Source organism: Eptatretus burgeri, chromosome 11 (assembly GCF_056783735.1).
Source record: "Eptatretus burgeri isolate ZD-2024b chromosome 11, Ebu_testis_v1, whole genome shotgun sequence".
Taxonomy (NCBI): domain Eukaryota; kingdom Metazoa; phylum Chordata; class Myxini; order Myxiniformes; family Myxinidae; genus Eptatretus; species Eptatretus burgeri.
The window spans coordinates 1,218,152-1,243,715 of NC_140971.1; the positions used below are offsets into that span (position 1 = coordinate 1,218,152).

At 46.3% G+C, this 25,564-nt stretch overlaps 3 protein-coding genes across 3 annotated transcripts in view; all 3 read right to left on the bottom strand.

Annotated features, from left to right (window-relative positions):
• LOC147016270 (nipped-B-like protein) overlaps positions 1-4,413 on the bottom strand; it is a 110,035-nt gene extending 105,622 nt beyond the window's left edge. Inside the window, exon 1 of the mRNA XM_085844851.1 lies at positions 4,324-4,413. The gene's annotated coding sequence lies outside the window, so the exon portion shown is untranslated. The remainder of the gene's footprint in view (positions 1-4,323) is intronic.
• Positions 1,768-16,425, bottom strand: LOC147016271 (uncharacterized; the record flags this gene model as incomplete). Its single annotated transcript, XM_085847690.1, has 2 exons — positions 16,338-16,425; positions 1,768-3,833 (listed from the first exon to the last, which is right to left on the bottom strand). Coding segments are annotated over exons 1-2 (2,154 nt in total), but the record flags the coding sequence as incomplete, so codon positions are not given.
• The window catches only part of LOC147016272 (E3 ubiquitin-protein ligase RNF170-like), a 35,818-nt gene continuing 25,521 nt past the window's right edge, over positions 15,268-25,564 (bottom strand). Inside the window, exons 4-6 of the mRNA XM_085844853.1 lie at positions 23,948-24,021; positions 16,899-16,997; positions 15,268-16,753 (exon numbers count right to left, since the gene is read on the bottom strand). Coding sequence (XP_085700979.1) covers positions 16,493-16,753; positions 16,899-16,997; positions 23,948-24,021 — 434 coding nt within the window. The 3' untranslated portion in view covers positions 15,268-16,492. The remainder of the gene's footprint in view (positions 16,754-16,898; positions 16,998-23,947; positions 24,022-25,564) is intronic.

Below are 25,564 nucleotides of genomic sequence, written 5' to 3' on the forward strand. Positions count from 1 at the left end.
AGGAGAGTGTGTGTGAGAGAAGGAGAGTGTGTGTGAGAGAAGGAGAGTGGGTGTGAGAGAAGGAGAGTGTGTGTGAGAGGAGAGTGTGTGTGAGAGAAGGAGAGTGTGAGAGGAGAGTGTGAGAGAGGAGAGTGTGAGAGAGTGAGTGAAAGTGTGAGTAAGAGTGGGTGAGAGAGTGTGTGAGAGAGGAGAGTGTGAGTGTGAGTGTGTGTGAGTGAGAGAGTGAGAATGTGTGAGAATGTGTGAGAATGTGTGAGAATGTGTGAGAGTGAGTGTGTGGGAGAGAGTGAGTGAGAGAGTGAGAGTGTGTGAGAGAGTGAGAGTGTGTGAGAGAGTGAGTGAGAGTGTATGAGTGTGAATGAGAGAGTGTGAGTGAGAGTGTGAGAGTGAGTGAGAGAGAGTGAGAATGTAGGAGAGAGTGAGTGTGAGAGAGTGAAAATGTGGGAGAGAGTGAGTGTGAGAGTGTGTGAGTGTGTGTGAGAGAGTGAGTGAGAGTGAGACAGTGTGAGACAGTGTGAGAGGGGAGAGTGTGTGAGAGAGAAGCAGAGTGTGTGAAAGAGGAGAGTGTGAGAGAAGGACAGTGTGAGAGAAGGACAGTGTGAGAGAAGGACAGTGTGAGAGAGAAGGAGAGTGTGAGAGAAGGAGAGAGTATGAGAGAGAAGGAGAGTGTGTGAGAGAGAGAAGGAGAAAGTATGACAGAGAAGGAGAGTGTGTAAGAGAAGGAGAGTGTGAGAGAGAGAAGGAGGGTGTGTGAGGAGAGTGTGTGAGAGGAGAGTGTGTGAGAGGAGAGTGTGTGAGAGGAGAGTGTGTGAGAGAGAAGGAGAGTGTGTGAGAGAGAAGGAGAGTGTGAGAGAGAGAAGGAGAGTGTGAGAGAGAGAAGGAGAGTGTGAGAGAGAGAAGGAGAGTGTGTGTGAGAGAAGGAGAGTGTGTGTGAGAGAAGGAGAGTGTGTGTGAGAGAAGGAGAGTGTGTGTGAGAGAAGGAGAGTGTGTGAGAGAAGGAGAGTGTGAGAGAGAAGGAGAGTTTGAGAGAGAGAAGGAGAGTGTGAGAGAGAGAAGGAGAGTGTGTGTGAGAGAAGGAGAGTGTGAGAGAGAAGGAGAGTGTGAGAGAGAAGGAGAGTGTGAGAGAAGGAGAGTGTGAGAGAGAAGGAGAGTGTGAGAGAGAAGGAGAGTGTGAGAGAGAAGGAGAGTGTGAGAGAGAAGGAGAGTGTGAGAGAGAAGGAGAGTGTGAGAGAGAAGGAGAGTGTGAGAGAGAAGGAGAGTGTGAGAGGAGAGAGTGTGAGAGAGAAGGAGAGTGTGTGAGAGAGAAGGAGAGTGTGTGAGAGAGAAGGAGAGTGTGTGAGAGAAGGAGAGTGTGAGAGGGAGAGAGTGTGAGAGAGAAGGAGAGTGTGACAGAGGAGTGTGTGAGAGAGGGAGAGAGTGAGAGAGAAGGAGAGTGTGAGAGAGAAGGAGAGTGTGTGAGAGAGAGAAGGAGAGTGTGTGAGAGAGAGAAGGAGAGGGGGAGAGAGAGAGAATGAGAGTGTGAGAGAGAGAAGGAGAGTGTGAGAGAGAGAGAAGGAGTGTGTGAGAGAGAAGGAGAGTGTGTGAGAGAGAGAAGGAGAGTGTGTGAGAGAGAGAAGGAGAGTGTGAGAGAAGGAAAGTGTGAGAGAAGGAGAGTGTGAGAGAAGGAGAGTGTGTGAAAGAAGGAGAGAGTATGAGATAGAGAATGAGAGAATATGAGAGAGAGAAGGAGAGTGTGTGAGAGGAGGGAGAGTGTGAATGAGAGGAGAGAGAGTGTGAGAGAAGGAGAGTGTGTGAGAGAAGGAGAGTGTGTGAGAGAAGGAGAGTGTGTGAGAGAAGGAGAGTGTGTGAGAGAAGGAGAGTGTGTGAGAGAGAAGGAGTGTGAGAGAGAAGGAGTGTGAGAGAGAAGGAGTGTGAGAGAGAAGGAGTGTGAGAGAGAAGGAGTGTGAGAGAGAAGGAGTGTGTGAGAGAGAGAAGGAGAGTGTGAGAGAGAAGGAGAGTGTGAGAGAGAAGGAGAGTGTGAGAGAGAAGGAGAGTGTGAGAGAGAAGGAGAGAGTGTGAGAGAGAAGGAGAGTGTGTGAGAGAGAAGGAGAGTGTGTGAGAGAGAAGGAGAGTGTGTGAGAGAGAAGTAGAGTGTGTGAGAGAAGGAGAGTGTGTGAGAGAAGGAGAGTGTGAGAGGGAGAGAGTGTGAGAGAGAAGGAGAGTGTGACAGAGGAGTGTGTGAGAGAGGGAGAGAGTGAGAGAGAAGGAGAGTGTGAGAGAGAAGGAGAGTGTGTGAGAGAGAGAAGGAGAGTGTGTGAGAGAGAGAAGGAGAGTGTGTGAGAGAGAGAAGGAGAGTGTGTGAGAGAGAGAAGGAGAGTGTGAGAGAGAGAGAATGAGAGTGTGAGAGAGAGAAGGAGAGTGTGAGAGAGAGAGAAGGAGTGTGTGAGAGAGAAGGAGAGTGTGTGAGAGAGAGAAGGAGAGTGTGAGAGAAGGAAAGTGTGAGAGAAGGAGAGTGTGAGAGAAGGAGAGTGTGAGAGAAGGAGAGTGTGAGAGAAGGAGAGTGTGTGAAAGAAGGAGAGAGTATGAGATAGAGAATGAGAGAATATGAGAGAGAGAAGGAGAGTGTGTGAGAGAAGGAGAGTGTGAATGAGAGGAGGGAGAGTGTGAATGAGAGGAGAGAGAGTGTGAGAGAAGGAGAGTGTGTGAGAGAAGGAGAGTGTGTGAGAGAAGGAGAGTGTGTGAGAGAGAAGGAGTGTGAGAGAGAAGGAGTGTGAGAGAGGAGTGTGAGAGAGAAGGAGTGTGAGAGAGAAGGAGTGTGTGAGAGAGAGAAGGAGAGTGTGAGAGAGAAGGAATGTGTGATCGAGGGAGAGAGGGAGAGAGTGTGAGAGAAGGAGAGTGTGTGAGAGAGAAGGAGAGTGTGAGAGAAGGAGAAAGTGTGAGAGCGAAGGAGAGTGTGAGAGAGAAGGAGAGTGTGTGAGAGAAGGAGAGTGTGTGAGAGAGAAGGAGAGTGAGTGAGAGTGTGTGATAGAGAAGGAGAGTGTGTGAGAGAGAAGGAGAGTGTGTGAGAGAGAAGGAGAGTGAGAGAGAAGGAGAGTGTGAGAGTGTGTGAAAGAGTGAGTGTGTGAGAGAGTGAGTGTGTGTGAGAGTGAGAGTGTGTGTGAGAGTGTGAGAGTGAGAGTGTGTGAGTGTGAGAGTGAGAGTGTGTGAGTGTGAGAGTGAGAGTGTGTGAGTGTGAGAGTGAGTGAGTGAGTGTGAGAGTGAGTGAGTGTGAGTGTGAGAGTGTGTGAGAGAGTGAGAATGTGTGAGTGTGAGAGAGAGTATGTGAGAGAGAGTGAGAGTGTGTGAGTGTGAGAGTGAGTGAGTGTGAGAGTGTGTGAGAGAGTGAGAGTGTGTGTGTGAGAGTGTGAGTGAGAGTGTGAGAGAGTGAGTGTGAGAGTGTATGAGAGTGTGTGTGAGAGTGAGTGTGAGAGTGAGAAAGAGAGAGTGTGTGAGAGTGAGTGAGAGAGTGTGAGAGTGAGTGAGAGAGTGAGTCAGTGTGTGAGAGAGAGTGAGTATGTGAGTGTGAGAGTGAGAGAATGTGAGTGTGTGAGAGTGAGTGAGTGAGAGTGAGTGTGTGAGTGAGTGTGTGAGTGAGTGAGAGTGAGTGTGTGTGAGTGAGAGAGTGAGTGAGAGAGTGAGTGAGTGAGAGTGTGTGTGAGTGTGTGAGTGAGAGAAGGAGAGTGTGTGTGAGTGAGTGTGAGAGTGAGTGCGAGTGTGTGAGTATGTGAGAGAGTGAGAGTGTGTGAGAGAGTGAGAGTGTGTGAGTGTGAGTGAGTGAGTGTGAGAGAGTGAGTGTGCGAGTGTGTGAGTGTTTCCTCACGTCAAACGTCCACCTCGGCATGACGAGTTCAAGGGAGTGGCCCCACGTTGAATGGTAAATCAAAAGGTTCCATCTCACAATTAAACCTTTGTTAATTAGAATCTCTTGAGTCGAAGGTGACCTTCGTGCGGTGTATCTAGATAAATTGTTGTGACGAGCAAAGCACGTTCTTCCGATGCATACTTTTATGTGGGCGGTGTATCGGCAACTGACTGCTCTGTCGGCAAAAAAAAACTTTACCGTCTCTTCTTCATCACCTTCAATCATGAGCAATTTGCAACAACAACAAAAAAAATCAAATAAAGAATATCGATTCATTAATTAGCTCCTTGTTCACCGCCGACCCGGAAGTTCGACGCAGGACGAGGCCAGACTGAGAGTGGAGGCTGCAAACATGGAAATTCAAACCACCACTCGCTGTGTAAATCAAAAAGGCATCTGTTGCGTGCAGTCATAATTCTCCTTGTAAACGGTCATGGTTTCACCTGAGCTTTTATTTGCAAGTCATCACGGCACGGCCGTTGTACCTCAAACGCCATCTCTCTCCAAGCCCCACCCATACAGACAAGACCAAGCGTCACTTCAGATCACGATGACGTCACTTCCGTTTTCAAACGTGTAAATTCGAAACATACAACATCGCCGCCGTGTCATTGAAAACCTCGCCGTGGAATGAAAAACATCCCCCGCTGTGTAATTCAAAATTGCGATTCAAAACACCTCAAGTCTGCACTGGAAAACGGCGACACGAAGTAAAATGGTGGATACGCGTAATACCCTCCACCACCTGGAGGCGGAGCTGCACGACGCACATTTACAACAAAGGTTGCCATGGAAACATCAAATTGTCCATTTCGTTATGATAAAAAAAATTGACAATCTTCATCAAAGCTCAGGTCAATCGGATGAAGTCTGATTATTTTTCAGATTCAAATTGATGGTTTTAGAAGTTTCACCTTGAGTTGACCTTTGACCTAAAAAAATAGTTGCTTTCCAGACTCAGTGATGCACGATGCAATTCCTGCTTAATAGTCACGTTAATCGGATGAAAAATACTTTTGGAACTTTGACCTCAAAATCAATCGGCTTCTCAGTTGAGACTACTCAAATGTTAGAAACTATTTTATAAATTTGGCCTATGTTGACCTTTTGGCCAATATTGACCTCAAAAATAATAGGTGGTTGAATTCAGTGACCTAATATGCAACTGGTCTTCAGATTTCAAGTCCATCGGATGAAACTTGAGGATTTTAGAAAATTTTGCCCAAATTGGCCTATGTAGACCTTTTTGGTCGACCAAATTTTACGAAACTTCAATGTGGGACCGTCGCAGGCTCGGTGACATTAATCTGTGAAAATTTCACAACGGTCGGTTGAGCGGTTTGGGCTGGAGGCGAGCAGACAGACAGACAGACAGAGACAGACAGACAGACAGACAGACAGACAGACAGACAGACAAACAAACAAACAAACAAACAAATGGAGGCGATCGACATACTTGTCAAAAACAATTTGTTTTGCCAAGTAATAAAGTCGACTGACCATTATCCTTGAAAAATCTTGGATTTTGCAAGTAACAAACAAACAAACAAACAAACAAACACACACACACACACACACACACACACACACAGAAACACACACAAAAACACAAACACACACACACACAAACACACACACACACAAACACACACAAACACACACAAACACACACAAACACACACAAACACACACAAACACACACAAACACACACAAACACACACAAACACACACAAACACACACAAACACACACAAACACCGGTCCGTGAAATATGGAAAAGATTATTGATATGTATAGTTAGTTTTATGTGGGTGTATAAACATAAACTGTACTTCAGTACAACACCGGTGATGAAGGTTGTGGTAAAGTTTCATCAAAACCATGTGTAAGGTTTCAGAGAAGCTGCAAGAGTTTGTGGACGGACGGACGACGCGCCATCCCATAAGCTCCCCGGAACTACTTTATGTTTAGAAATATCACCTTGCTGCATATAGTGTGAAAATGATGATGTCATAAGTCATGCGGTTTCGCAGCCATATTTGTTTGAAAACCGATCCTTTAAAAAAAACTTCTCCGAAACCGCTTAACCAATCAATGTGAAACAGAATTGCAATATATGCAGCAATAGTAGCGGATCATATCTGTAAAGTCGTGCATCGATAACTTAAGCAGATATCTGGTGTTGGCTTCATGGTTAAGGTGGCTAGCTTTAGATCTTAAGACCTTGAGTTCAAGCCCCTTTTTACCTGTTGAATTAACACCAGGTGGGTTGACTCAGCCTGTCATCCATCTCAGGTTGGCAAAATGAGTACCAGCTTATTGGTACCAGAGGGAATTACATCAGCAGCACAGCTGTGGCCCCCAGAAAATGATGCAGCCAAGCAGCTCCAGGCTACGTCGGAATAAATAAATAAAGGTTCAGCAGTTTCAGAGAAATAACTTTTAAATATTTTCCTTGAAACCAATGTGGCTGCCACACCACATGACTGATGTCATGGTGATCAAAACATATGCACCGAGGGTAGTGGATCATATTTGTAAAGTATCACATGGATAGATTACATGGTTTCAGTGAAAACAATTTGAAATATGATCGACTACACCTGGGGAATATTGGTTGAAAATTTCAACATCGGTCACATGATCTCACAGACATATTGGATTGGAATAAAATCCTTATCGATGAATATGAAACTTTAAAGATGTGATTGATGACCCATTCTGAATTCAATTTGATAAAAATTACCCCCGGTTGGGGGTGATGATCATCTTTGAAGCTCTGTAGATGTGGATCTCTGATCGGCTTAGAATGGCTTCAATGTCGTCTTGTCTTTTGGTTCAACGTACAGACGAAAGCCCGGGAGTAAAAAGGATAGAAAACCTCAGAAATCAAACTACATTTCTGAGTTATCCGGAGATAGATTTTGAAAATGGTTGATTTGGAACATTTATGATCAATGTGTCTTCAAAAGGATAGAAACCGGACCTCAGAAATCAAACCGCATTTCTGAGTCATAAATGGCGGATGATATTTTGACAATGGATGATTTCACAAGTTTACAGCATCGGTGACCTTGACATTGACCTTCAATGTCATACCATCGTGCATCACTCATCGACCCCGACCTACATACAAAGTTTCATCAAGATCGGGCGAATATTTTTTTCACCGTATCACATCGACGATTTTTACAACTTTGAAGACACGTGACTCGATAACCAGGACGAATTTTAAAAAAACCGGCCCAACCAAATTTATATATTGTTCCATATTATCAGAATCCGAAGGAATTTCGAAGATCGGATCAAAAACGGCGGAGATGGATTTTGAAAATGGACGATTTTGCAACTTTGGAGTGACCTTGATGTTGACGTTGACCTACAATCGGGTCAAAGGTCATACCGTCGTGCATCCCTCATCGACATCTATCCACATACCAAATATCAAGAAAATCGGAAGAAAAAAATGGGGACATACAGACGGACGACATCGAGACTGGTTTTATTAGGTCATCTCAAACGAGATGACCTAAAAACTATGTCGTGGGTCACGTGTTTAATCAAAGCGAGGTTGTATCAAAGCAGGGCGGCTTGGTACCCGGCCATAACTGCCTGCTGTTATAAAGCGTGCGTCTACATCGAGTTATTATAAACCGACACTTTGTCTGAACAGAATAAATGAACGGTGATTGCATTTGAAGAAAAGATACAATTTACGTGAGCAGTCTTTTTATGCTCTGGGGTGCATTCCAACACTGTTGGGAAAAGATTAACTCAAACATAATCCATTAACTAATTAAAGAAATCCCGAATGGAGGGATTGGTGGGGGGGGGTCACACTGATTATTGATTATATTGAAAGACAGATTTGATTTTTAGCTGATCTGGAATCAATTCCAGATAAGTCATTGTCACTGCGCACTGTCCCTCTCCTATTTGGACTTCTTCGGCCAAACCACTGGGCCGATCCGGCTGAAGTTTGGCAGCAACGTTCCTCTCCTGACTGGTAACGGGGATTGCAAAGCTCGTTCCGGTCACGTGACTTCAATTTGGTCAAAATGGCCGACTTTTCTAAATTCCTTCAAAAATCTTCTTCTCCAGACCCACCAGTCAGAAAACTACAAAATTTTGGTTACATTAGGACAGAGTAGAGATGTTTTAATTGTGGAAGTCATGCCGATCACATGACCGGAAGTGTGTCAAAATGGCAGACTTGTTACAACATTCGGACAGGGCCCAGTTCAGCTACAGTTGTCCTATTATAATAATAAAAAAAGCCTTATAATATCCTAAAGAGTTCATGGAAATCCCTTGAAAGTGCTTTTGCTTTCATATTACATTACTATTATCAGGCCCGTAGCCAGGACTCAGTATTAAGGGGGGAATATGAACTGGATGGGGGGGCACAATTATTATATTTAATATTTTTGATAACCTGGAATACTATTGTATTCATGCAGCATTGACACATCTAGACTGAGGTTGCCGTCGCATACTAACCAAATTGATCTCAGCTAGATTTAATATGTTCCGATGTTTTTGGCCTAAAATTATTCGAAAGCAGGAGAGCCGCAACAAACTGGCACATTCACAATGCAGATATTCAATGATTAGACAATTGGCACCAATTCAGGTGCACTTATACAAGGTGTTGTGAAGAATTGGCATTAGAAAATTAATATACCAGAGATACAATGACTAAACGGGGGAGGTTGGCACCAGAATCAGTGCACTTTGAAATAAGATACAGTCGGCTATGACCTGCGATCACCACGTTAAACTATCAACAGCAAATACGACCAGCCTGAAGATACCACAAGGTCCGCATTTAAAGCAGTCAATCACACAGAGTTAAGGTTATGCACAAAGCACTAGATATGGGAAATGCAAAGCACGAAACACAACATTTAACTTAAACATCAGAAGTACAAAGAAGCCGACCACGGCGGGTGCTGACCACAACCACACTGCACCACAACCACACACGCATCACCAGCAGTCACACACACAATCTGAACTCCTCGTATATTTTTTATACCGCTGTGCTCGCTGTCAGAAGAGCAGCAGGTGACGCGTCTCGGTGTGGAATCTTCTGAGGACCTTCTCCTTCCATTCATTCAGGCATTTACGTGTGAGGTCTCTCTCGAAGGCCAGCTGTACCAGTAGTGCCTTGCGCGCATGGCGCATGGACCGTCGGTGGTCAGTGAAGACATTCCTCAATGTTGAGAATGAGTTTTCACACATGGCAGTGGACGCACCAAATGTTAGTCCAAGTCTCATAGCAGTCACTACACTTGGCATGGCTTCCAGCGTTTTGTGGTATGTTGAGAGGAGTTTTTGTGTTGTCCATCTCTCGTTTGGCTGCTTTTCTGTCTGTGAGTGAATAAACTGCTTTGCAACCACACACTCTGTTTCACTGATGGTTGACTTTGTTCATGTCATGATGTGCTGGAGCAAGTGGGGATCCAAAAACGTGCCATTTTCAGGATTCAAGGCAGCGAGTGAACGGGCGAGTTGTGTGTTGCGCTCACTGAAGCGCTGAGCGATCTCTCCAAGCACAGTGTCAATTGCGCTGCAAAAAACCCTCTGCAGTTCCATCTTGTCATTGTCGTTGTTTTGTCCTGTCGTCTCCAAAACTACAAACTGCTCCAAGTTCTTATGCATTGTGCGTCTCCGTTTTGGTGGTGCAGGTGTAGAAGTGCGAGCATCGTTGGCCTTGTTCCACAGATCAGTGAACTCATCCTCAGAGCGGAGTTTCTTTACGCACTCTGTAGCACTCGCTACCAGTTCCAACCCCGTTAGCAAGTCCATGTCCTCTGCCTGCAAGAGTCTGTTAGGGCCATCTAACAACATCAGCAGTTTTTGTACAAAGATAGCAATGAACATGAAGGCAGGTCCAGAGACTTCCCGCAAAAGCCCAATAGCCTCCATCCTCATCTCTGCACCGTAGGCGCGCTCTGCATCAATCTCCGTCATCTTCACTTCGACTCTTCTCTTCTGCTATTATTCTGCACTACTCTTCTGCTATTTTAACAGACTGCTCTCATTTCCACCTCTCCTTCATTCCTTGCTTAAAAAATCCAACTATTACAGCGCTTCTTCTCTCCATGCTCTGAATTCGCCTTCATTGCATCCATCAAGAATTGTGTTAAATCGCATCTCTGACCTCAAACTTTTAAAAACCACAGTTTGCCATGGATGCTCGCTTTCCATCAAACATTCTTTTTTTCCAACTTCAGTGCCAACTCACCCCCTCACCCCTCACTCTCACTCTCAAAGCAACCATCCCACTCTTCTCCCTCCAAGCCTCCCTCTCACCTCTCTCAAAAATTCCCCCCTCACCTTTCTTCCACCTTTCATCCGCCTGACTCTTCCTTCTCAAAGTTGCCCCCCCTCTCATCCACCAACCTGCCTCCCTCCACTGCCCTCTCCCCTCCATCTCTTCACTCCCCCTCCTCAAATCCTCAACTGCCATCTTCCTTGTCTCTTGTCCCCGCTCTCCCCCAGCACCACAGAGCCTTTTCTCCTCCTCATTCGGCCCCCTCCCCTCGCTATTCTGCAATACCCCACACTCCTTCAGCAACCCTCCTTACCTGCCCCCCTCGTCCCTTGTCCTACCCTCCCCCTCCCCCTCCCCCTCCACCTCCTGCACCCAAAGCCTCCTCCCCTACCTCTTCATTAAAAGTGTGGACCTCAAATATCCGGGGCCTTCGCTCAAACCTTTCAGATCTTTCCATACAGGTTGCCACTGACAAACCAGACATTATCTGCCTAACAGAAACTTTCCTCTCCCAAGACGTGTCTGACTCCCAAGTATCTCTCCCCGGTTACTCCCTCTTACGGTATGACAGACCTGAGCCTCGTCCTGGTGGAGGTGTTGCTCTCTTCATCAAAGACTCTATTCCTCACTCTCCATGCACTGCTCTCACACCCCCACACCCCCAGGAATACCTCTGGCTTCGGCTTCCCCTCCACTCCCACCTCATGTTTATATGTGTACTGTACCGTCCATCGAACAGTGATGACTCCATCTACACCTCACTCTCCGAAAACATGGACCATCTTCTATCCTCTCATCCAAACTCTCTCTTCCTCTTATGTGGTGACTTCAATTGTCATCACGCCAGTTGGCTAGGTGTGGGTACCTCTCTCACCCGCCATGGCACCTCAGCAAAAGCTTTCTGTGACTCATTGGGACTGACTCAATCGGTCAACTTCCCGACCCGGATCTCAACCAATGGTACTCCATCTCTTCTGGATCTGATTTTGACAAATTCCCCTGACAATATCTGCTGCTCTTCCTTCGCTCCAATTGGTTCTTCTGACCACGTCCTTGTCAAAGTGGACATCTCTCTGGCTGTTATCAGAGAACCACCTCACCGCCGTCGAGTCTGGCATTTCACTCAAGCCGACTGGCAGGGTCTCCGAGCAGCCATCAAACTTACAGACTGGTCTCCTATCACTACTTTCTCAAACATCAACTCATCCTGGGAATTCTTTCAAAGAAACTTGCTCTCCCTCATGCACAGATTTATCCCCTCTCGTGTTCAGTTGTCTTGCCCTTCCTCCCGCCCTTGGTTTACTGAAGCTTGTGGCGAGGCAGTTGTCCTGAAACAACTTGCCTTTGCCTCATGGAAAGCAAACCCAACTGAAGGCAATCTCAGTTCTTTCCACAAAGCTCGGAACAAGTGTGTATCTACCCTCAGGAGAGCCAGAAAACAACATCTTTCTCATCTCAAGTCTGAACTCTCAAACCTCTCTCCCTCCTCAAAATCCTGGTGGCGTTTAATCAAATCTGTTTCTGGTGTATGTTCCCCCTCCATCCCCTCCCTTACTTCAAATGGCCACACTGCTGATTCCACACGTGATAAAGCTGAATGTCTAAACTCGGTGTTTGCAGCTAAATCTTGTGTCCTAAACCCATCACTATCTCTACCCACTTTACCCAGTCGCACCCAACTGTCCCTGGACTCTGTGTCCTTTTCTCCTAAAAAGGTGGAGAGCTTGCTTTCAAACCTCGAGTCAGATTCTGCAACCGGTCCAGACGGCATCAGCCCACGTGTCCTCAAAGCCTGCTCTTCTGCTCTTGCTCACCCTCTCTCTGTTCTATTCACCCTCTCATTTGCCCAAGGTCATCTGCCATCTGCTTGGAAATCTGCTAACATCACTGCCCTGCATAAAAAAGGTGCAAAAACAGATCCCTGTAACTACAGACCAATCAGCCTTCTCCCAATCATCAGCAAGGTGATGGAATCCATCATCGCTTCAGACATGAAATCCTTCCTCTTCTCCAATGGCTTGATTTCCAATCATCAATTTGGTTTCAGACCAGGTCACTCTACCCTGGATATGTTGCTTCTGCTCTCCCATCAATGGATGGAGGTCCTCAATGCCAGACAGGAAATCCGAGCCGTATCCCTGGACATATCACGTGCTTTTGACACAGTCTGGCACCCTGCCCTACTCACCAAACTCTCTTCCCATGGTATTCAAGGCCATCTCCACTCATGGCTCGCAGACTTCCTCTCCTGTCACAGTCAACGTGTGGCCCTAAATGGAGTTCTTTCATCCCCTCTTCCTGTGCAGGCTGGAGTTCCTCAAGGTAGCGTTCTGGGCCCTGTTCTTTTTCTGGTTTTCATCAATGATCTCTTGGACTCTCTGGAAAATCCTCTATTTCTCTTTGCCGACGACTCCACCCTCTGTCGTACCATCTGTCATCCCTCAAACCGGCAAGCAGCAGCTTCTTCGCTCACTGCAGATCTGGATAAAATCACAAACTGGTCCAACACGTGGAACATGTCTTTCAATCCAGACAAATCTCACACTCTCACTATGTCTCTTCGAAAGGACCGTTTACAAAACCCCCCCATCCACTTTCTCAACAATCCTCTGGAAGAAGTCTTTTCTTTCAAGCTTCTAGGTCTCACTATCTGCCATGACCTTTCCTGGGAAAGTCACATTTCCAACCTCGCCTCAAAAGCCAGTCACCGACTGGGAATCCTCCGTCGTGCTAAGTCCTTCCTCGGCCCTCTTGAGCTCCTGACCACTTACAAAGCTTTTGTCCGTAGCCTGATGGAGTACTGCTCTCCCCTCTGGGCTGGTGCTCCTGCCTTCCACCTTTCTCGGCTTCACGCTGTCGAAACCAGGGCATTTAAGATCATCGGCATCTCCCGCAATGAAGCTGAGTCTTTGGGCCTCTCACTCAATCACCGCAGGTTGGTCGGTGGTCTTTCTGTCTTCTACCGACTCCTCTCCAGCCTTGCCCCCCCTGCTCTCTCTGCGATTTGTCCCCACCACATTTCCACAGGGCGCTCAAGGTCCGCCAACAACCCCCTTCTGGTAAAACTACCAAAATCACGAATCACTGCTCATCTTCACTCTTTCATTCCTCTTTTTCCCGCCTTTGGAATAAACTTCCTCACTCTATTCTTTCCCATTCTTCCCTCCAGGCTTTCAAAACAGCTGTTCACCACCACCTCTTATCTTCCCCCATCCAAATCCTCGATCTTTTCTACCCCTGATAATCCACCCAAGCCCACTTCCTTCATTTCTCCTGCTTTCCTTCCTGAAAGTCCCTGAAATGTCCATCTTCTCTTCGCCATGTTCCCCGTCCCATCCCCATCCCTCTCCCACAGTTCACCTAATGTGTCTGTTCCCCACTGTTTTGTCCCTTCCACTCCCGCCCCTCTTGTCTCATGCCTCCTTGCTGTGAGTTGTGTGTTAGCTCTCATACGAGCCTCGACCAAGGTATACAAAAAAAAAAAAATCTCCGACAGTAAGGATGTGATATCCTTAAAAGATCCTATGATCACAGACACGGTGGCTAAATGTCCCGTCCACCTTTGATCAAGAAGTCGTTTAACCGCTCACCTTTATACTGTGCAGCAACAGTGGGCTTTCTGAAGAATTTGTACAGGCAACAACAAACCTCGAGGAAATCAGTGACAGCTTTCTCTGCTGCCAGTGCGTGGATAACTACCAGATGGAGTTGGTGATTTAAGCAGTGCACATAGGGGATTTCTCTTTCCAATATCTCTTGCAACAACTTTTGCACCCCACCGTGCTTCCCAGCCATTACCGAAGCCCCGTCGTACACCTGACTTAATATTTTGGACGTGTCAAGTCCTGTTTTTGTCAGCTCTGCAATTATTAGGTCTGTCAATATTTTTGCATCTCCAGCGTCGGTTGTAGCTATTGTGAGTAGACGCTCTGTTGCTTCATTTGATGCGGATACAAAGCGAATGATGATTGATATGTTCTCGCATTCAGTGGGGTCCCTCGTCCCATCCACCTTGATGGTAAACCACGATGTGCCTACTTCTTCCACGATGGCATCCGTCACAACATTACTCAATGTGCAGATCAGTTCATTCTGCATTTCCAGACTGGTATAGCTTGCGTTTCGTGGGATATGCTTGATTATTTCGGCAAGCTCGGTGTCTTTTTTGAGTGTGTAGTTTAAAAGCGAGAGAAAGAGCCCACTGTGCCCGTCTGACATATCCTCAAAATTATCAAGCCTCCCTCTTAAAGGTATCTGATTTTCGGCGAGAAATCCCACAACATCTATAAGAGCAGACACATAGTACCGGTTTCTCTTTAGCTGGTCAGCATTGAGGAGTGTGGAAATCTCCTCACCACAATCGATGCGCCTCTCATTCTCCTTCCACCTCAAAACACAAGTTAAATGTTCCTTTGAAGTTGCGTGTTTGTGAAACCCCCTGTCTTTCTCAACGGCATGTTTCCAATTCCGGTAGCCTCGCACTGTGAAAGTGGAGTCCACTGGGCCACGTGCGGTGTTAAACTTCCTACATGGATAGCAGAATGCTGCATCTGTCTGCACACTGTATTCCAGCCATTCATTAGTCTGGTACCACGAGGACACAAACGAGCGACTCTTGTTCTGCAACAGATGGTCAGAGTACCGCTGTAGAACAACTTGATTCGGTCTCTCACTTCCAAGATCATCGGGAAGCGGCTTGAGTCACAGCAGGTCCCGAGGCCGCCGCCGAGCGTGGCAACTCGGCTGCCTGCGCTGGGGCTACAGCCGCAGGGCTAACGTTGCTGGCTTGGCCAGGTTGGACAGCTTCTGTCGGTATTTCATCGAAATGATCGTCTTTTCCTCCTCCTCCTCCAGCTCCTCCCACAACACGTCTTTCATCATCTTCTTCATTTTCGTCGCTTGCATTTTTTCCTTTTCTGAGCCATTTTCGTTTATCCATCATCCACATCTTTTTCTCCTGCTGCTAGCTCGTGCTCTGTGATTCGTCCCTCGTGACTCGCGTCACTAATCTCGCGCCTCGTGTGATGAAATAAAGGTGATGTTTTAACTCAAAATCCTTGTTTACCATATCCAGGCCGTAACATGTTTACCAATTGAGCTTTTGTCATCAAATCTTCAACAAACCTTTATTAGGAGATTATGGAGAACAAAAATTAAGAAAATGTACAATTTTTCAAAACTGACATCTTCGCCAAGTTTAGTTTGAGTGCAATTCGGACGCGGATGGGCTTTGCATATTGAGATGCTTTCTCGTTTATTTTGTTATCGCGTCTCTATTAAAAAATTTCCTGCTGTATTCAGTGTGTGTGTGTGTGTGTGTGTGTGTGTGTGTGTGTGTGTGTGTGTGTGTACCAACAGCTCTTTCAACAAAGCTCATGCAACAAACACCATGTAACAAATTTAAACTTTATGAAATATGCACATGTTCATGTCCATTATAGACACAATAAAAGCATGGCTTATAAAGTAAGGCAGTAGTCTTCGTGAATCTTTGTCCGCCTCTTTCCAATAAGGACCTGCAGTGAACTGCTCTTCGGTAACACGTCCGTCTCCTTGTCTGAGCAGCATCAATTCACCCAAAGGACATGGACGACGGGGACATACGGATGGACGGAGATACAGACAGACAGATAGAAAGATGGATACACACTTTAGTTCCTTGTTTTTGAACCTAAATTTAACCAAAACAAACTTCACAAAACAATATATCTCGTGATTTCACATCAGACTTGCATCCAATCACAAATCCATCCCTCTGGTTGCATCATTACTGAGGCAATTGGAGTTTGGACGTGTGTCAGCAATTTCGCCAGGACACAACGGCCTACTCTTCAAAAAGACAGTGTGGGATATTTAGAAAAGATAGCGTGAGACAGCCAACTCAATGTCCCTAGTGAAAGAGAGGGTACTCAACGATGCAATGCCCTGCTTGGAAAGCACCAGGACGAGTTTTTATAGTCGGGCCGGGAGGCTCAGAGCACAGTTCAACGGTGAGTGCGCTACCTCTGAGCTAATCCTGTATGCTCTCTACAAAATTAGGAAAATGGAACTTTGCAAATTATTCATTTTTTTAAATCGAATTGCGAAAATTTATTCAAAAGTTGTTGATTTTTTCTTTTCTGATAAATATTTTGTGTTCCTCTCAAAGCTCTTGAGCCATAGGCATGTACAACATGCCAACAGCAATCACCGATGCTTTCAGGAAACCAGTCCATCTGTCCATTCCTCTGCATACGACGATGTTTGGCTTTATGGACATGGTCATTGCATACGGATCGACATCATGGTTAGGAAAGAGTGAGCAAACAAGCAGCACGGCCCCGTGACAGAATCTAATGTGGAGCGAGAGAACGAGCTTGTTGAATGAGCCAGGCACCGAGGCATAATAACAGCAAGAGGTCGTCCGCAAAACCGATGAAGCCAAGGGCGGCTTCTGGCAGCCCATCCCAGGGCCAAATGAGGTACAATGCAGAAGCAAAGAGAGTGACAAAGAGACGAAGGGACAGGAGAGGGGCAATGGAGGAACCGTTGGTAAAAACAGCACGACAGAGTAGTCTGAAGAGAGTCGGGAGCTCTCGTATCTGGGTCATTATCTGAGGGTGGGGGATGGGGGGAGGGAAGAGGGGAAGAGGGGGAAGAAGTGAGGCGCAGATGGGGAAAAAAATATATCGATAATAAACGATGGTGTGGATAAAACAAAGTTCAACACAACATGGCGGTTACATTTTCATCCCTCACCGTGCGCGGTTGCTCACACATTAGCTGGTTGTACTCTCTGATGGTATCTGTGAGATCTCTGTCGCTCTCTTGTTCATACAAAGGAAGAAGTAGAGATACCTACAGAAGAAAGTTCATTCACCTAAGTGTTGTCTTTTTTCCACAAAGAAAAATAACAAAAAGAGTGATTTGGTAATCAATGTAAAACCTTCATATGATGGTAGGGCAAGTGCAGGGATTCCTAAAATTAACGTTGTGTTTGTACCAAAACCCCAGACCCTCAAGTTTAACCCCTTTGTCTCTAATCAATAAATTATTTTTAAACAACATATATTTATCTTGACATGGTACTCCAAATGGAAAGGTGATAAAATCCAAAGGTCAAAAAAAAAAACATTTGAGAAAAGAAAAAAAATAAAATAATAATTAAGAGAAAAGGTGAGTTGTCAGATGAGGATATGAGAGAGATTAATGAAGTGGAAGAAGAGCTCACCGAGCCCAGAGGAACGTACAGTGGCCTGCAAAAGTATTCACTCCCCCTTCAAAATTTTCACACTTTGATGCCACCTGAGCTTATTACTTCCACATAGTGCATTTGCAGAGTGCATCACTAAATTTGGAAACCAACTATTTTGAGGTCAAAAGGTCAAACGTCAACTCAAGGTCAAACTTCGAAAATCATCTATTTTCATCCGATTGACTTGAAAATTAAACAGCAATTGCATCGTGCATAATTGAATTGGGAAAGTAACTATTTTTGAGATCTAAAGGTCAAAGGTCAACTCAAGGGCAAACATCTAAAATAATCCATTTTCAACTGAAAAATCGTCGATTTACATCCTATTATCTTAGAAATTGAACCGTGATTACATAGTCCATCACTGAATTGAGAAAAAACAACTATTTTTGAGGTCAAAATTAGCCTGGTGTTGGCTTCGTGGTTAGGGTGGCGGCTTGGGATCCTTGGGTCCTGAGTTCAAGCCCCATTGGCCGCTGAATTAAAATACACCAGGAGGTTGACTCAGCCTGTCATCCTTCCGAGGTCGGCAAAATGAGCACCAGTGTACTGGTAAGGGGGGCACTGCATCAGCGGCAAAAGCCGCGTCCCAACCAATGATGCAACCAGCAGCCACAGGCTGCACTCGATAGAAAGATGGGTCAAAATGTCAAAGGTCAAACTTCTAAAATCATCAAATTTAATCGAAAAATAGTCATTTTTCATCTTATTAACCTGAAAGTTAAACAGCAATTGCAGAGTGTGTTACTGAATTTGGAAACAAACTATTTTGAGGTCAAAAGGTCAAAAGTCAACTCAACGTCAAACTTCAAAAATCATCTATTTTCATCCTATTGAGTTGAAAATTAAACAGCAATTGCATCGTGCATATTTGAATTGGGAAAGCAACTATTTTTGAGATATAAAGGTGAAAGGTCAACTCAAGAGCAAACATCCAAAATCATCAATTTTCAACTGAAAAATCGTCGATTTACATCTTATTATCTTGAAAATTGAACCGCGATTACAAAGTCCATCAATGAATTGAGAAAAACAACTATTTTTGAGATCTAAAGATCAAAGGTCAACTCAAGGGCAAACATCTTTTTTAATTTTAATTTGAAGAGGATTTATATTTCAGTTCGCTGAATTCAACTATCCAATTATTTTTGAAGTCAACATAGACCAAAAGGTCAACATAGGCCAAAGGTCAACAACGAAGGTGAGATTTCTAAAATCCTCAAATTTAATCCGATTGACTTGAAATTTGAACAGGATTTATATTCCAGGTTAATGAATTCAACAACCAATTATTTGAGGTCAAATTTGTTTTATAGATTTTGCAAGTTTCGTGCATGCATGACATCGTCTTCTTGTTTGTTTGTCTGTCTGTCTGTCTGAGTCTGTGTGTTATTTGCAAAATCGAAGATTTTTCAAGTGTATTGGTTAGTCGATTTTGTTATTCTGTCTGTCTGTCTGTCTGTCTGTCTGTCTGTCTGTCTGTCTGTCTGTCTGTCTGTCTGTCTGTCTGTCTGTCTGTCTGTCTGTCTGTCTGTCTGTCTGTCTGTTGCCTCATCCAAACTCAGCATCAGGCAGGAAAATCGTTCGGGATGTCCCTGTGAATCCAAAAATGACTGAAAGATTTGCAAGGCTTGATGTCTGAGATGGAGGTCAGAGTTAATGAATCAACAATATCCCATTCCCTTCACAAAGCTGGCTTCTTTGAACAGGTGGCAAGAAGAAGCCATTACTGAAAAAGACCCATCTAAAAGCTTGTATGGAGTTTGTGAAAAAATCATCTTCATGATACTGCAGGCATGTGGAGAAAAGTTTTGTAATCAGACGAGAACAATTGAACTTTTCAAAGTGTTACGTCTGGCACAAGCCTAACACTGCACATCATCCAATCAACACCATCCCAACTGTCAAGCAAGCATGATTGTAGCAGCATCACGTTATGGGGCTGATTTTCATCAGCAGGGACTGGCAAGTGGATGGTGCAAAGTACAGGAGAATCCTTGATGAAAACCTGCATGAATCAGCCGTGAATCTGAAACTGGGTAGGAGATTCACATTTCAGCAGGACGGTGATCCGAAGCACAAAGATAAAGCCATACGGGAGTCAGGTCAGGTATGGGAGCATGTGCCAGAACAGCACGTCGCTGCGTCCACTTTCCGCCGGTACTCCAGGGGCCTCCGTCTGGCCATCCCCCAGGCAGATGCCAGGCCCATCCCCATCTCCTTGAGATGATGGTCAACCTGTTGCAACCATGAGGCACGTGGTCGACCCACTGGCCTCCTCCACTCATGAGACTCCCTCGCTGAGAGAATCTGGTGAGCAGGATCAGAGTCAGGAAAACGAGCCACATGTCCATACAGCCGCAACTGACGCTCACGGACTATGCAGGTAACAAATCTCATCCGAGTCTCTCTCAGCAACCGCTCGTTGGACACAAAATCCGACCAGCGATAGCCCAGGATTCTCCGAAGAGACCTGGTACCAAAGGAATTAAGTCTCCGTCTCAGATCCTTGGTCAGAGTCCAAGTCTCGCACCCATAGAGCAAGACTGGAAGTACCAGGGACCTGAAGACTCGGACTTTCGTCCTCCCGCACAGGTACCGGCAGCGCCACACCCCATGATCCAGTGAATCCATGACTCCCCAGGCCCGACCCAGACGTCTATTGACCTCTGACTCGCAGCCAGCAGAGAAATGAATATCACTGCCAAGGTAAGTGAATCTCTCCGTGACCTCAACTTCCTCACCACAAACCGGTACAGACAGGACAGCAGCATCCAAGATGTCATTGAAAGCCTGGATCTTAGTTTTGACCCAGGAAACCCATAATCCCAACGGCTCCGACTCCTCATTCAGCACCTCGAGGGCCCCCAAGAGGATGTCTAAAGTCTCCGCAAAGATGACTGCATCATCTGCAAAGTCAAGGTCCAAGATCTTGACATTGCCAAATGACGCACCGCAACTTGATCTCTCCGACATCCTCCCTAGAATCCAGTCCATACAAGTGCTGAAAAGTGTGGGGGCAAGTACACATCCCTGACGAACTCCAGTAACAACTGGAAATAAGTCAGAGATGGTACCACCACACTTCACAGCACTCTCAGTACCAGAGTAGAGTTCAGACATCAGATCGATCAGTTTTGGTGGAACCCCACGAAGACCAAGAATCCTCCAGAGGATATCCCGATTCACTGAATCGAACGCTTTACAGAGATCAACATAGGCTGCAAGCAGCCCCTGCCGAAACTCTCGTCTGCGTTCGGTGAGGACACGAAGTGCAAGGATACGGTCAATCGTTGACCTCTTTGGTGTAAAGCCTGACTGCTCTGGACGCTGGTGCTCAAGCAGATGGTGGCGAACCCTATCGAGAATTATCCGAGCAAAGACCTTGCCCGGCACTGAGAGCAGCGTCACCCCTCGGTAGTTGTTGCAGTCTTGGCGATCACCCTTCCCTTTCCAGAGAGGGACAACAAGGCCCCTCTTCCAGTCAGTTGGGATGATGCCTGTGTTCCAGGCAGAGCACAAAACTGCATGCAACGACACGAGTGCAGCATTTCCACCAGCCTTGAGAAGTTCGGCATGGATGCCACAGATCCCTGGAGCTTTGCCCCGTTTCAACTGGTTCACCGCAGCCCGTGTTTCCACAAGCGTAGGTGGACCACAGTTGATTCGAGGGTCAGCAACAGGGATTGTAACACCCTTGACGTCCAACTCGACAGTTGGGGGATCAGCCTGGAACAACCGCTCAAAGTAACCGGCCCAGCGGGCCTTCACTTCAGACTCCTCTGTCAAGAGCCTACCACTCTCTGCTCGAACTGTAGTGCTCCGAGGGATGGGCTTGGATGAACGTAATGCGCGAATTCCCCTGTAAGCGGGACGAGAATCACCTGTCCACAGGTGATGCTCTACCCCCTCACAGATTCCTCGCACATAGGCCTCCTTGTCCACCCTCAGTGCACGTACAGTTTTACGCCTCAGCTCCCTGAACAGCTCAGCTCTGCCATTCAGCCTGGCCCTGCGACTCTGGTCAGTGGTATCCAGTGTCCCTTGAGAGACAAAACTCTTCTTTGCCCTGCGGTGAGCTCCAAGGCATCCACCGGCAACATCAAGGACGGTGGTCTTGAAGGCGCTCCACAACTCTTCAGGACCCCCCAAAGCACCCAGACCCCCCAAGTGTCCACTCAGTCTGTTCGCAAACTCTTCAGCTACTCTCTCATCCCTGAGCTTGGCAACATCCAGCCTCGGCTGGGATGGTACCATTCTCCAGGATTTAAGGTGCAGCTTTAGAGTTGCTACAACAATCCTGTGGTCAGTATTGAGGAACTGAGCACTCCGGTAGTCCCTGCAGTTCTGGATCATCCTCCAACGACCGTCAATGAGGACATGGTCAGTCACCTTTGCCACACCGCCAGCGTTGGAATACCAAGTCCAGCGATGAGCTTGTGGGCGCTGAAACCATGAACCAGCCACCCTAAGTCCATGACTTCTTGCAAAGTCAAGGAACTTAGTGCTATTCTGGTTCATAGTTCCTGACCCATGGGGACCAACACACACCTCATAACCGTCCCTATCAGTTCCAGTCGATGCATTGAAATCCCCCAAGACTAGAAGTGTATCTCGTCTGGGGCACTGATCAACCACAGACTCGAGTGTGGCGTAGAATGCATCCTTCACGGTGAGATCACTCGCCTCAGTCGGAGCATAAACAGAGACCAGGGAAATGACACCTAAGGAGTGACGAATCCTTAATCTCATAATACGCTTGTTGACCGGTGTTACCTCAATTATCATTGGGGTCAGCTTATTGGACACAGCTACAGCAACTCCTTGGGTATGGTAACCATCAGAGCGACCAGACCAATAGTAGGTGTAACCACCCACCATTATCTCGCCGCAATCCGGTCTCCGAACCTCAGAGAGAGCTGCAATCCCGATGTCCAAACGCTTGAGCTCAGATGATAACAGAGACAGGTGATCATCCTCTCTTAGGGATAGGACATTCCAGGCACCCACCCGAAGGGACCGCCTCAGGTTAACCCAAGGAGACCGCCGTCTGGTGGACGACACCTCAGCACCACTCCGACACACTCTCCCGCAATCTGACCCAGGGATGTTACCCCGTGGTTTCCCTCCTATCAAAGATTGGGGGTCCCGAAGGCTTTGCCCCAATCCCGTCATCCGGTGAGCTGCCCTGCGAAGGGAAGCTGCACAGGAGGTACTCCCACGGAGTGGGTTTTCAGATTTTTTTGCGTTTTTGCGTTTTGCGGAATGAAGGGTTTTACGGTGGCCGGAGTGAAAATCCTGCCACCAACCTCCTAATAAGAAGTGACCCAACTGCAGGAGGACGTCCGCAGACACAGTTGGGCACTAGATATGGATGGCCGTTGGCTCACAAGGAGCTCCTTCGCCCTTTGACAGGTTTTGTTTTTAATCCTGCTGGGTGTCCATATCCAAACACCCTCCATACGGGAGTGGCTGAATAAAAATAAAATAAATGTCCTCAAGTGTCCCAGTCAATGTCCTGACTTGAACCCAATTGAAAATTTTTGGTGAGACTTGAAGATCGAAGTCCATCAATGATCCCCATCACACTTGGCAGAACGAGAGCAATTTTCACGTGAACAATGGGCAAAGATTTCACCATGTCACTGTACAAAGCTGGTGGAGATCTACCCACAAAGACTCATGGCAGTCAACAATGCAAAATGTGCTTCCAACCAAGTACTAACCTAAAGGGCTGAATAACTTTACAACCAGTGAATTTTGATATGTACATGGTTTTTGTAGGTATTCCTGACACGTAACCTCCAACAACAAACAGTGTTTAGTTTGATCTCTTCAATTGTGAATAAAAAAGTTCATGTGGAGAAATTGTTTCGACGTAATTCACAATTCATCCAAATGTGGCATTATGGGTAGGGGTGAATACTTTTGCAGGCCACTGTGACTGTGGAGAGTTTACACCAAGAGCAGAGGGAGTAAACAGCAAGACCGTTAAACAATTTAGAGCAAGTCCTGCAACAATTGGACCATGGGACACAAGGAGACCATTCAGTACAGTTTCGTGTAACAGTCGATGGCACGGATTAAACCGCTTCGAAAGGTGACAGATGAGCAGCAGGACCTACAAGTCTAATAAGAGAAGTCTATGCAATTGGAGTGGAAACATTACAAATTGTTCACTTTTGATGGTACATCTTTTATACAAAGTCAAGGCTCATGGAAGAGTTACATCTGCTTGAAGGATGTTATTACATGAAGAAGAACACTGTGGTAAGGTCAGTTGACTTGATCAACTTCATGTGAACACCTTTTACAGAAACACTGATTTGTTGACCAATTTGGTGAAAACCTCATGAGACGTACCTAACTTGAAAGCAGACATTGTTTTGATATTCCAAGGTTCTGTTATAAAATTACCGTTTGGCCAATCACACTAAATGTGCCGTACAATAAAAAGCCTTGGAAAGAGTTTTCAATATGGCTTAGGAAGACAACGTATTCATCTTTGTGACCGTTTTTCTGTCCAGCAATATCCGTGTCCATGCTCACGTACCGGACTCCTGCAGACCGGACAGCGGACGGGTTCTAACCACGATCCAGTCCGCCAGTAAGTCACCAGACATGTACCTGCGAATAAGCACAGCTATGTACTGACACCTCCACCTGTGATCATCCTCACCTTTGTTTTCTCATTTAAGCCTTCCCTTTATTTTCATACTCAAACCTTCACCCACACCACACACAATCAAACCTTCCACTGCGCACGCACAAGCGTGCACACACACCTTCTCCTGCACCGCCCCCCCCCACCCCACCAAAGCTTCACCTTGCCCATGCAATGCCTCCCCATCCCCCATCTTGTACCCTCGCAATGCCTCCTCCCCATCTACAACTATGTGAACCTCAAACATACTAAATGTGTTCTCGTCCATCAGGCATTACATGGCGGATCAAACATAGAGGGCCTCCAGTCCAACCTGACAGATCTCTCAATCCAGGCCGCTGCAAAAAAAAAAAAAACAGATATCATCTGTTTAACAGAATCCTTCCAAACTCCTTCGTGTCTCTCCCTGGTTATTGTCTCCTCCGATTTGAAAGGCCTGAACCACACCGCGGCAGCTGAGATGCACTTTACATCAATAACTCAATTTCTCACCACCATTGTACTGATCTTACAACTCCCAAACCCCAAGAGTACCTCTGGCGCTGAGACTTCCCCTTTGCTCCCACATATCTTGTGGGAGTGTTAAAACGTCCTCCTAACAGTGACGACTCCATCTACATCTCTCTCTCACAAACAACATGGACAATCTTTTAACCACTCATCCCAACTCTCTCTTCCTCATATGCAGTGATTTCAATTGTCACCATGCTAATTGGTTGGGTGTTGGTACCTCTTTCACCAGCCATTGCACTTCAGCAAAGGACTTCTGTGACTCCATGGGACTGACTCAATCTGTGAACTTTCTAACCCGGATTTCTCCCAATGGCAAATCCTCCCTTCTGGACTTGATGATGACTAATTTTCCCACAAATGTCTCCTGTTCTTCCTTTGCTCCAATGTGTTCACCTGATCATGTGCTTGTGAAAGCCAACATCTCTCCGGCTATTCTCAGAGAGCTGCCTCATTGTCGGCAACTCTGGCACTTCACTCAAGCAGATTGACAGGGACTGGAAATACCCATCTCTCTTGATGACTGACCTCCCATATCGACTGCCCCTTATGTTAACTCAGCCTGGGAATTCTTCCACTGAAACCTTTTTTTTCCCGTCTGTCTCTGTCACACACACACACACACACACACACACACACACACACACACACACACACACACACACACACACACACACACACACACACACACACACACACACACACACACACACACACACACACACACACACACACACACACACACACACACACACACACACACACATCCCATCTTCAATTATCTTAACCTTAATCCAACCCATGGGACACTGATTCCTGTGGTGAAGCGGTTGCTCTGAAACAACTTGCCTTCTCTTCCTGGAAGGCTAACCGAACGAAGGCAATCTCAGTACATTCCACAAAGACCGCAACAAGTGTGTGTCCACTCTCAGGCGAGCCAGGAAGCAACATCTGTCCTATCTCAAAAATGAACTTTCAGACTGGTCTTCCTCCTCA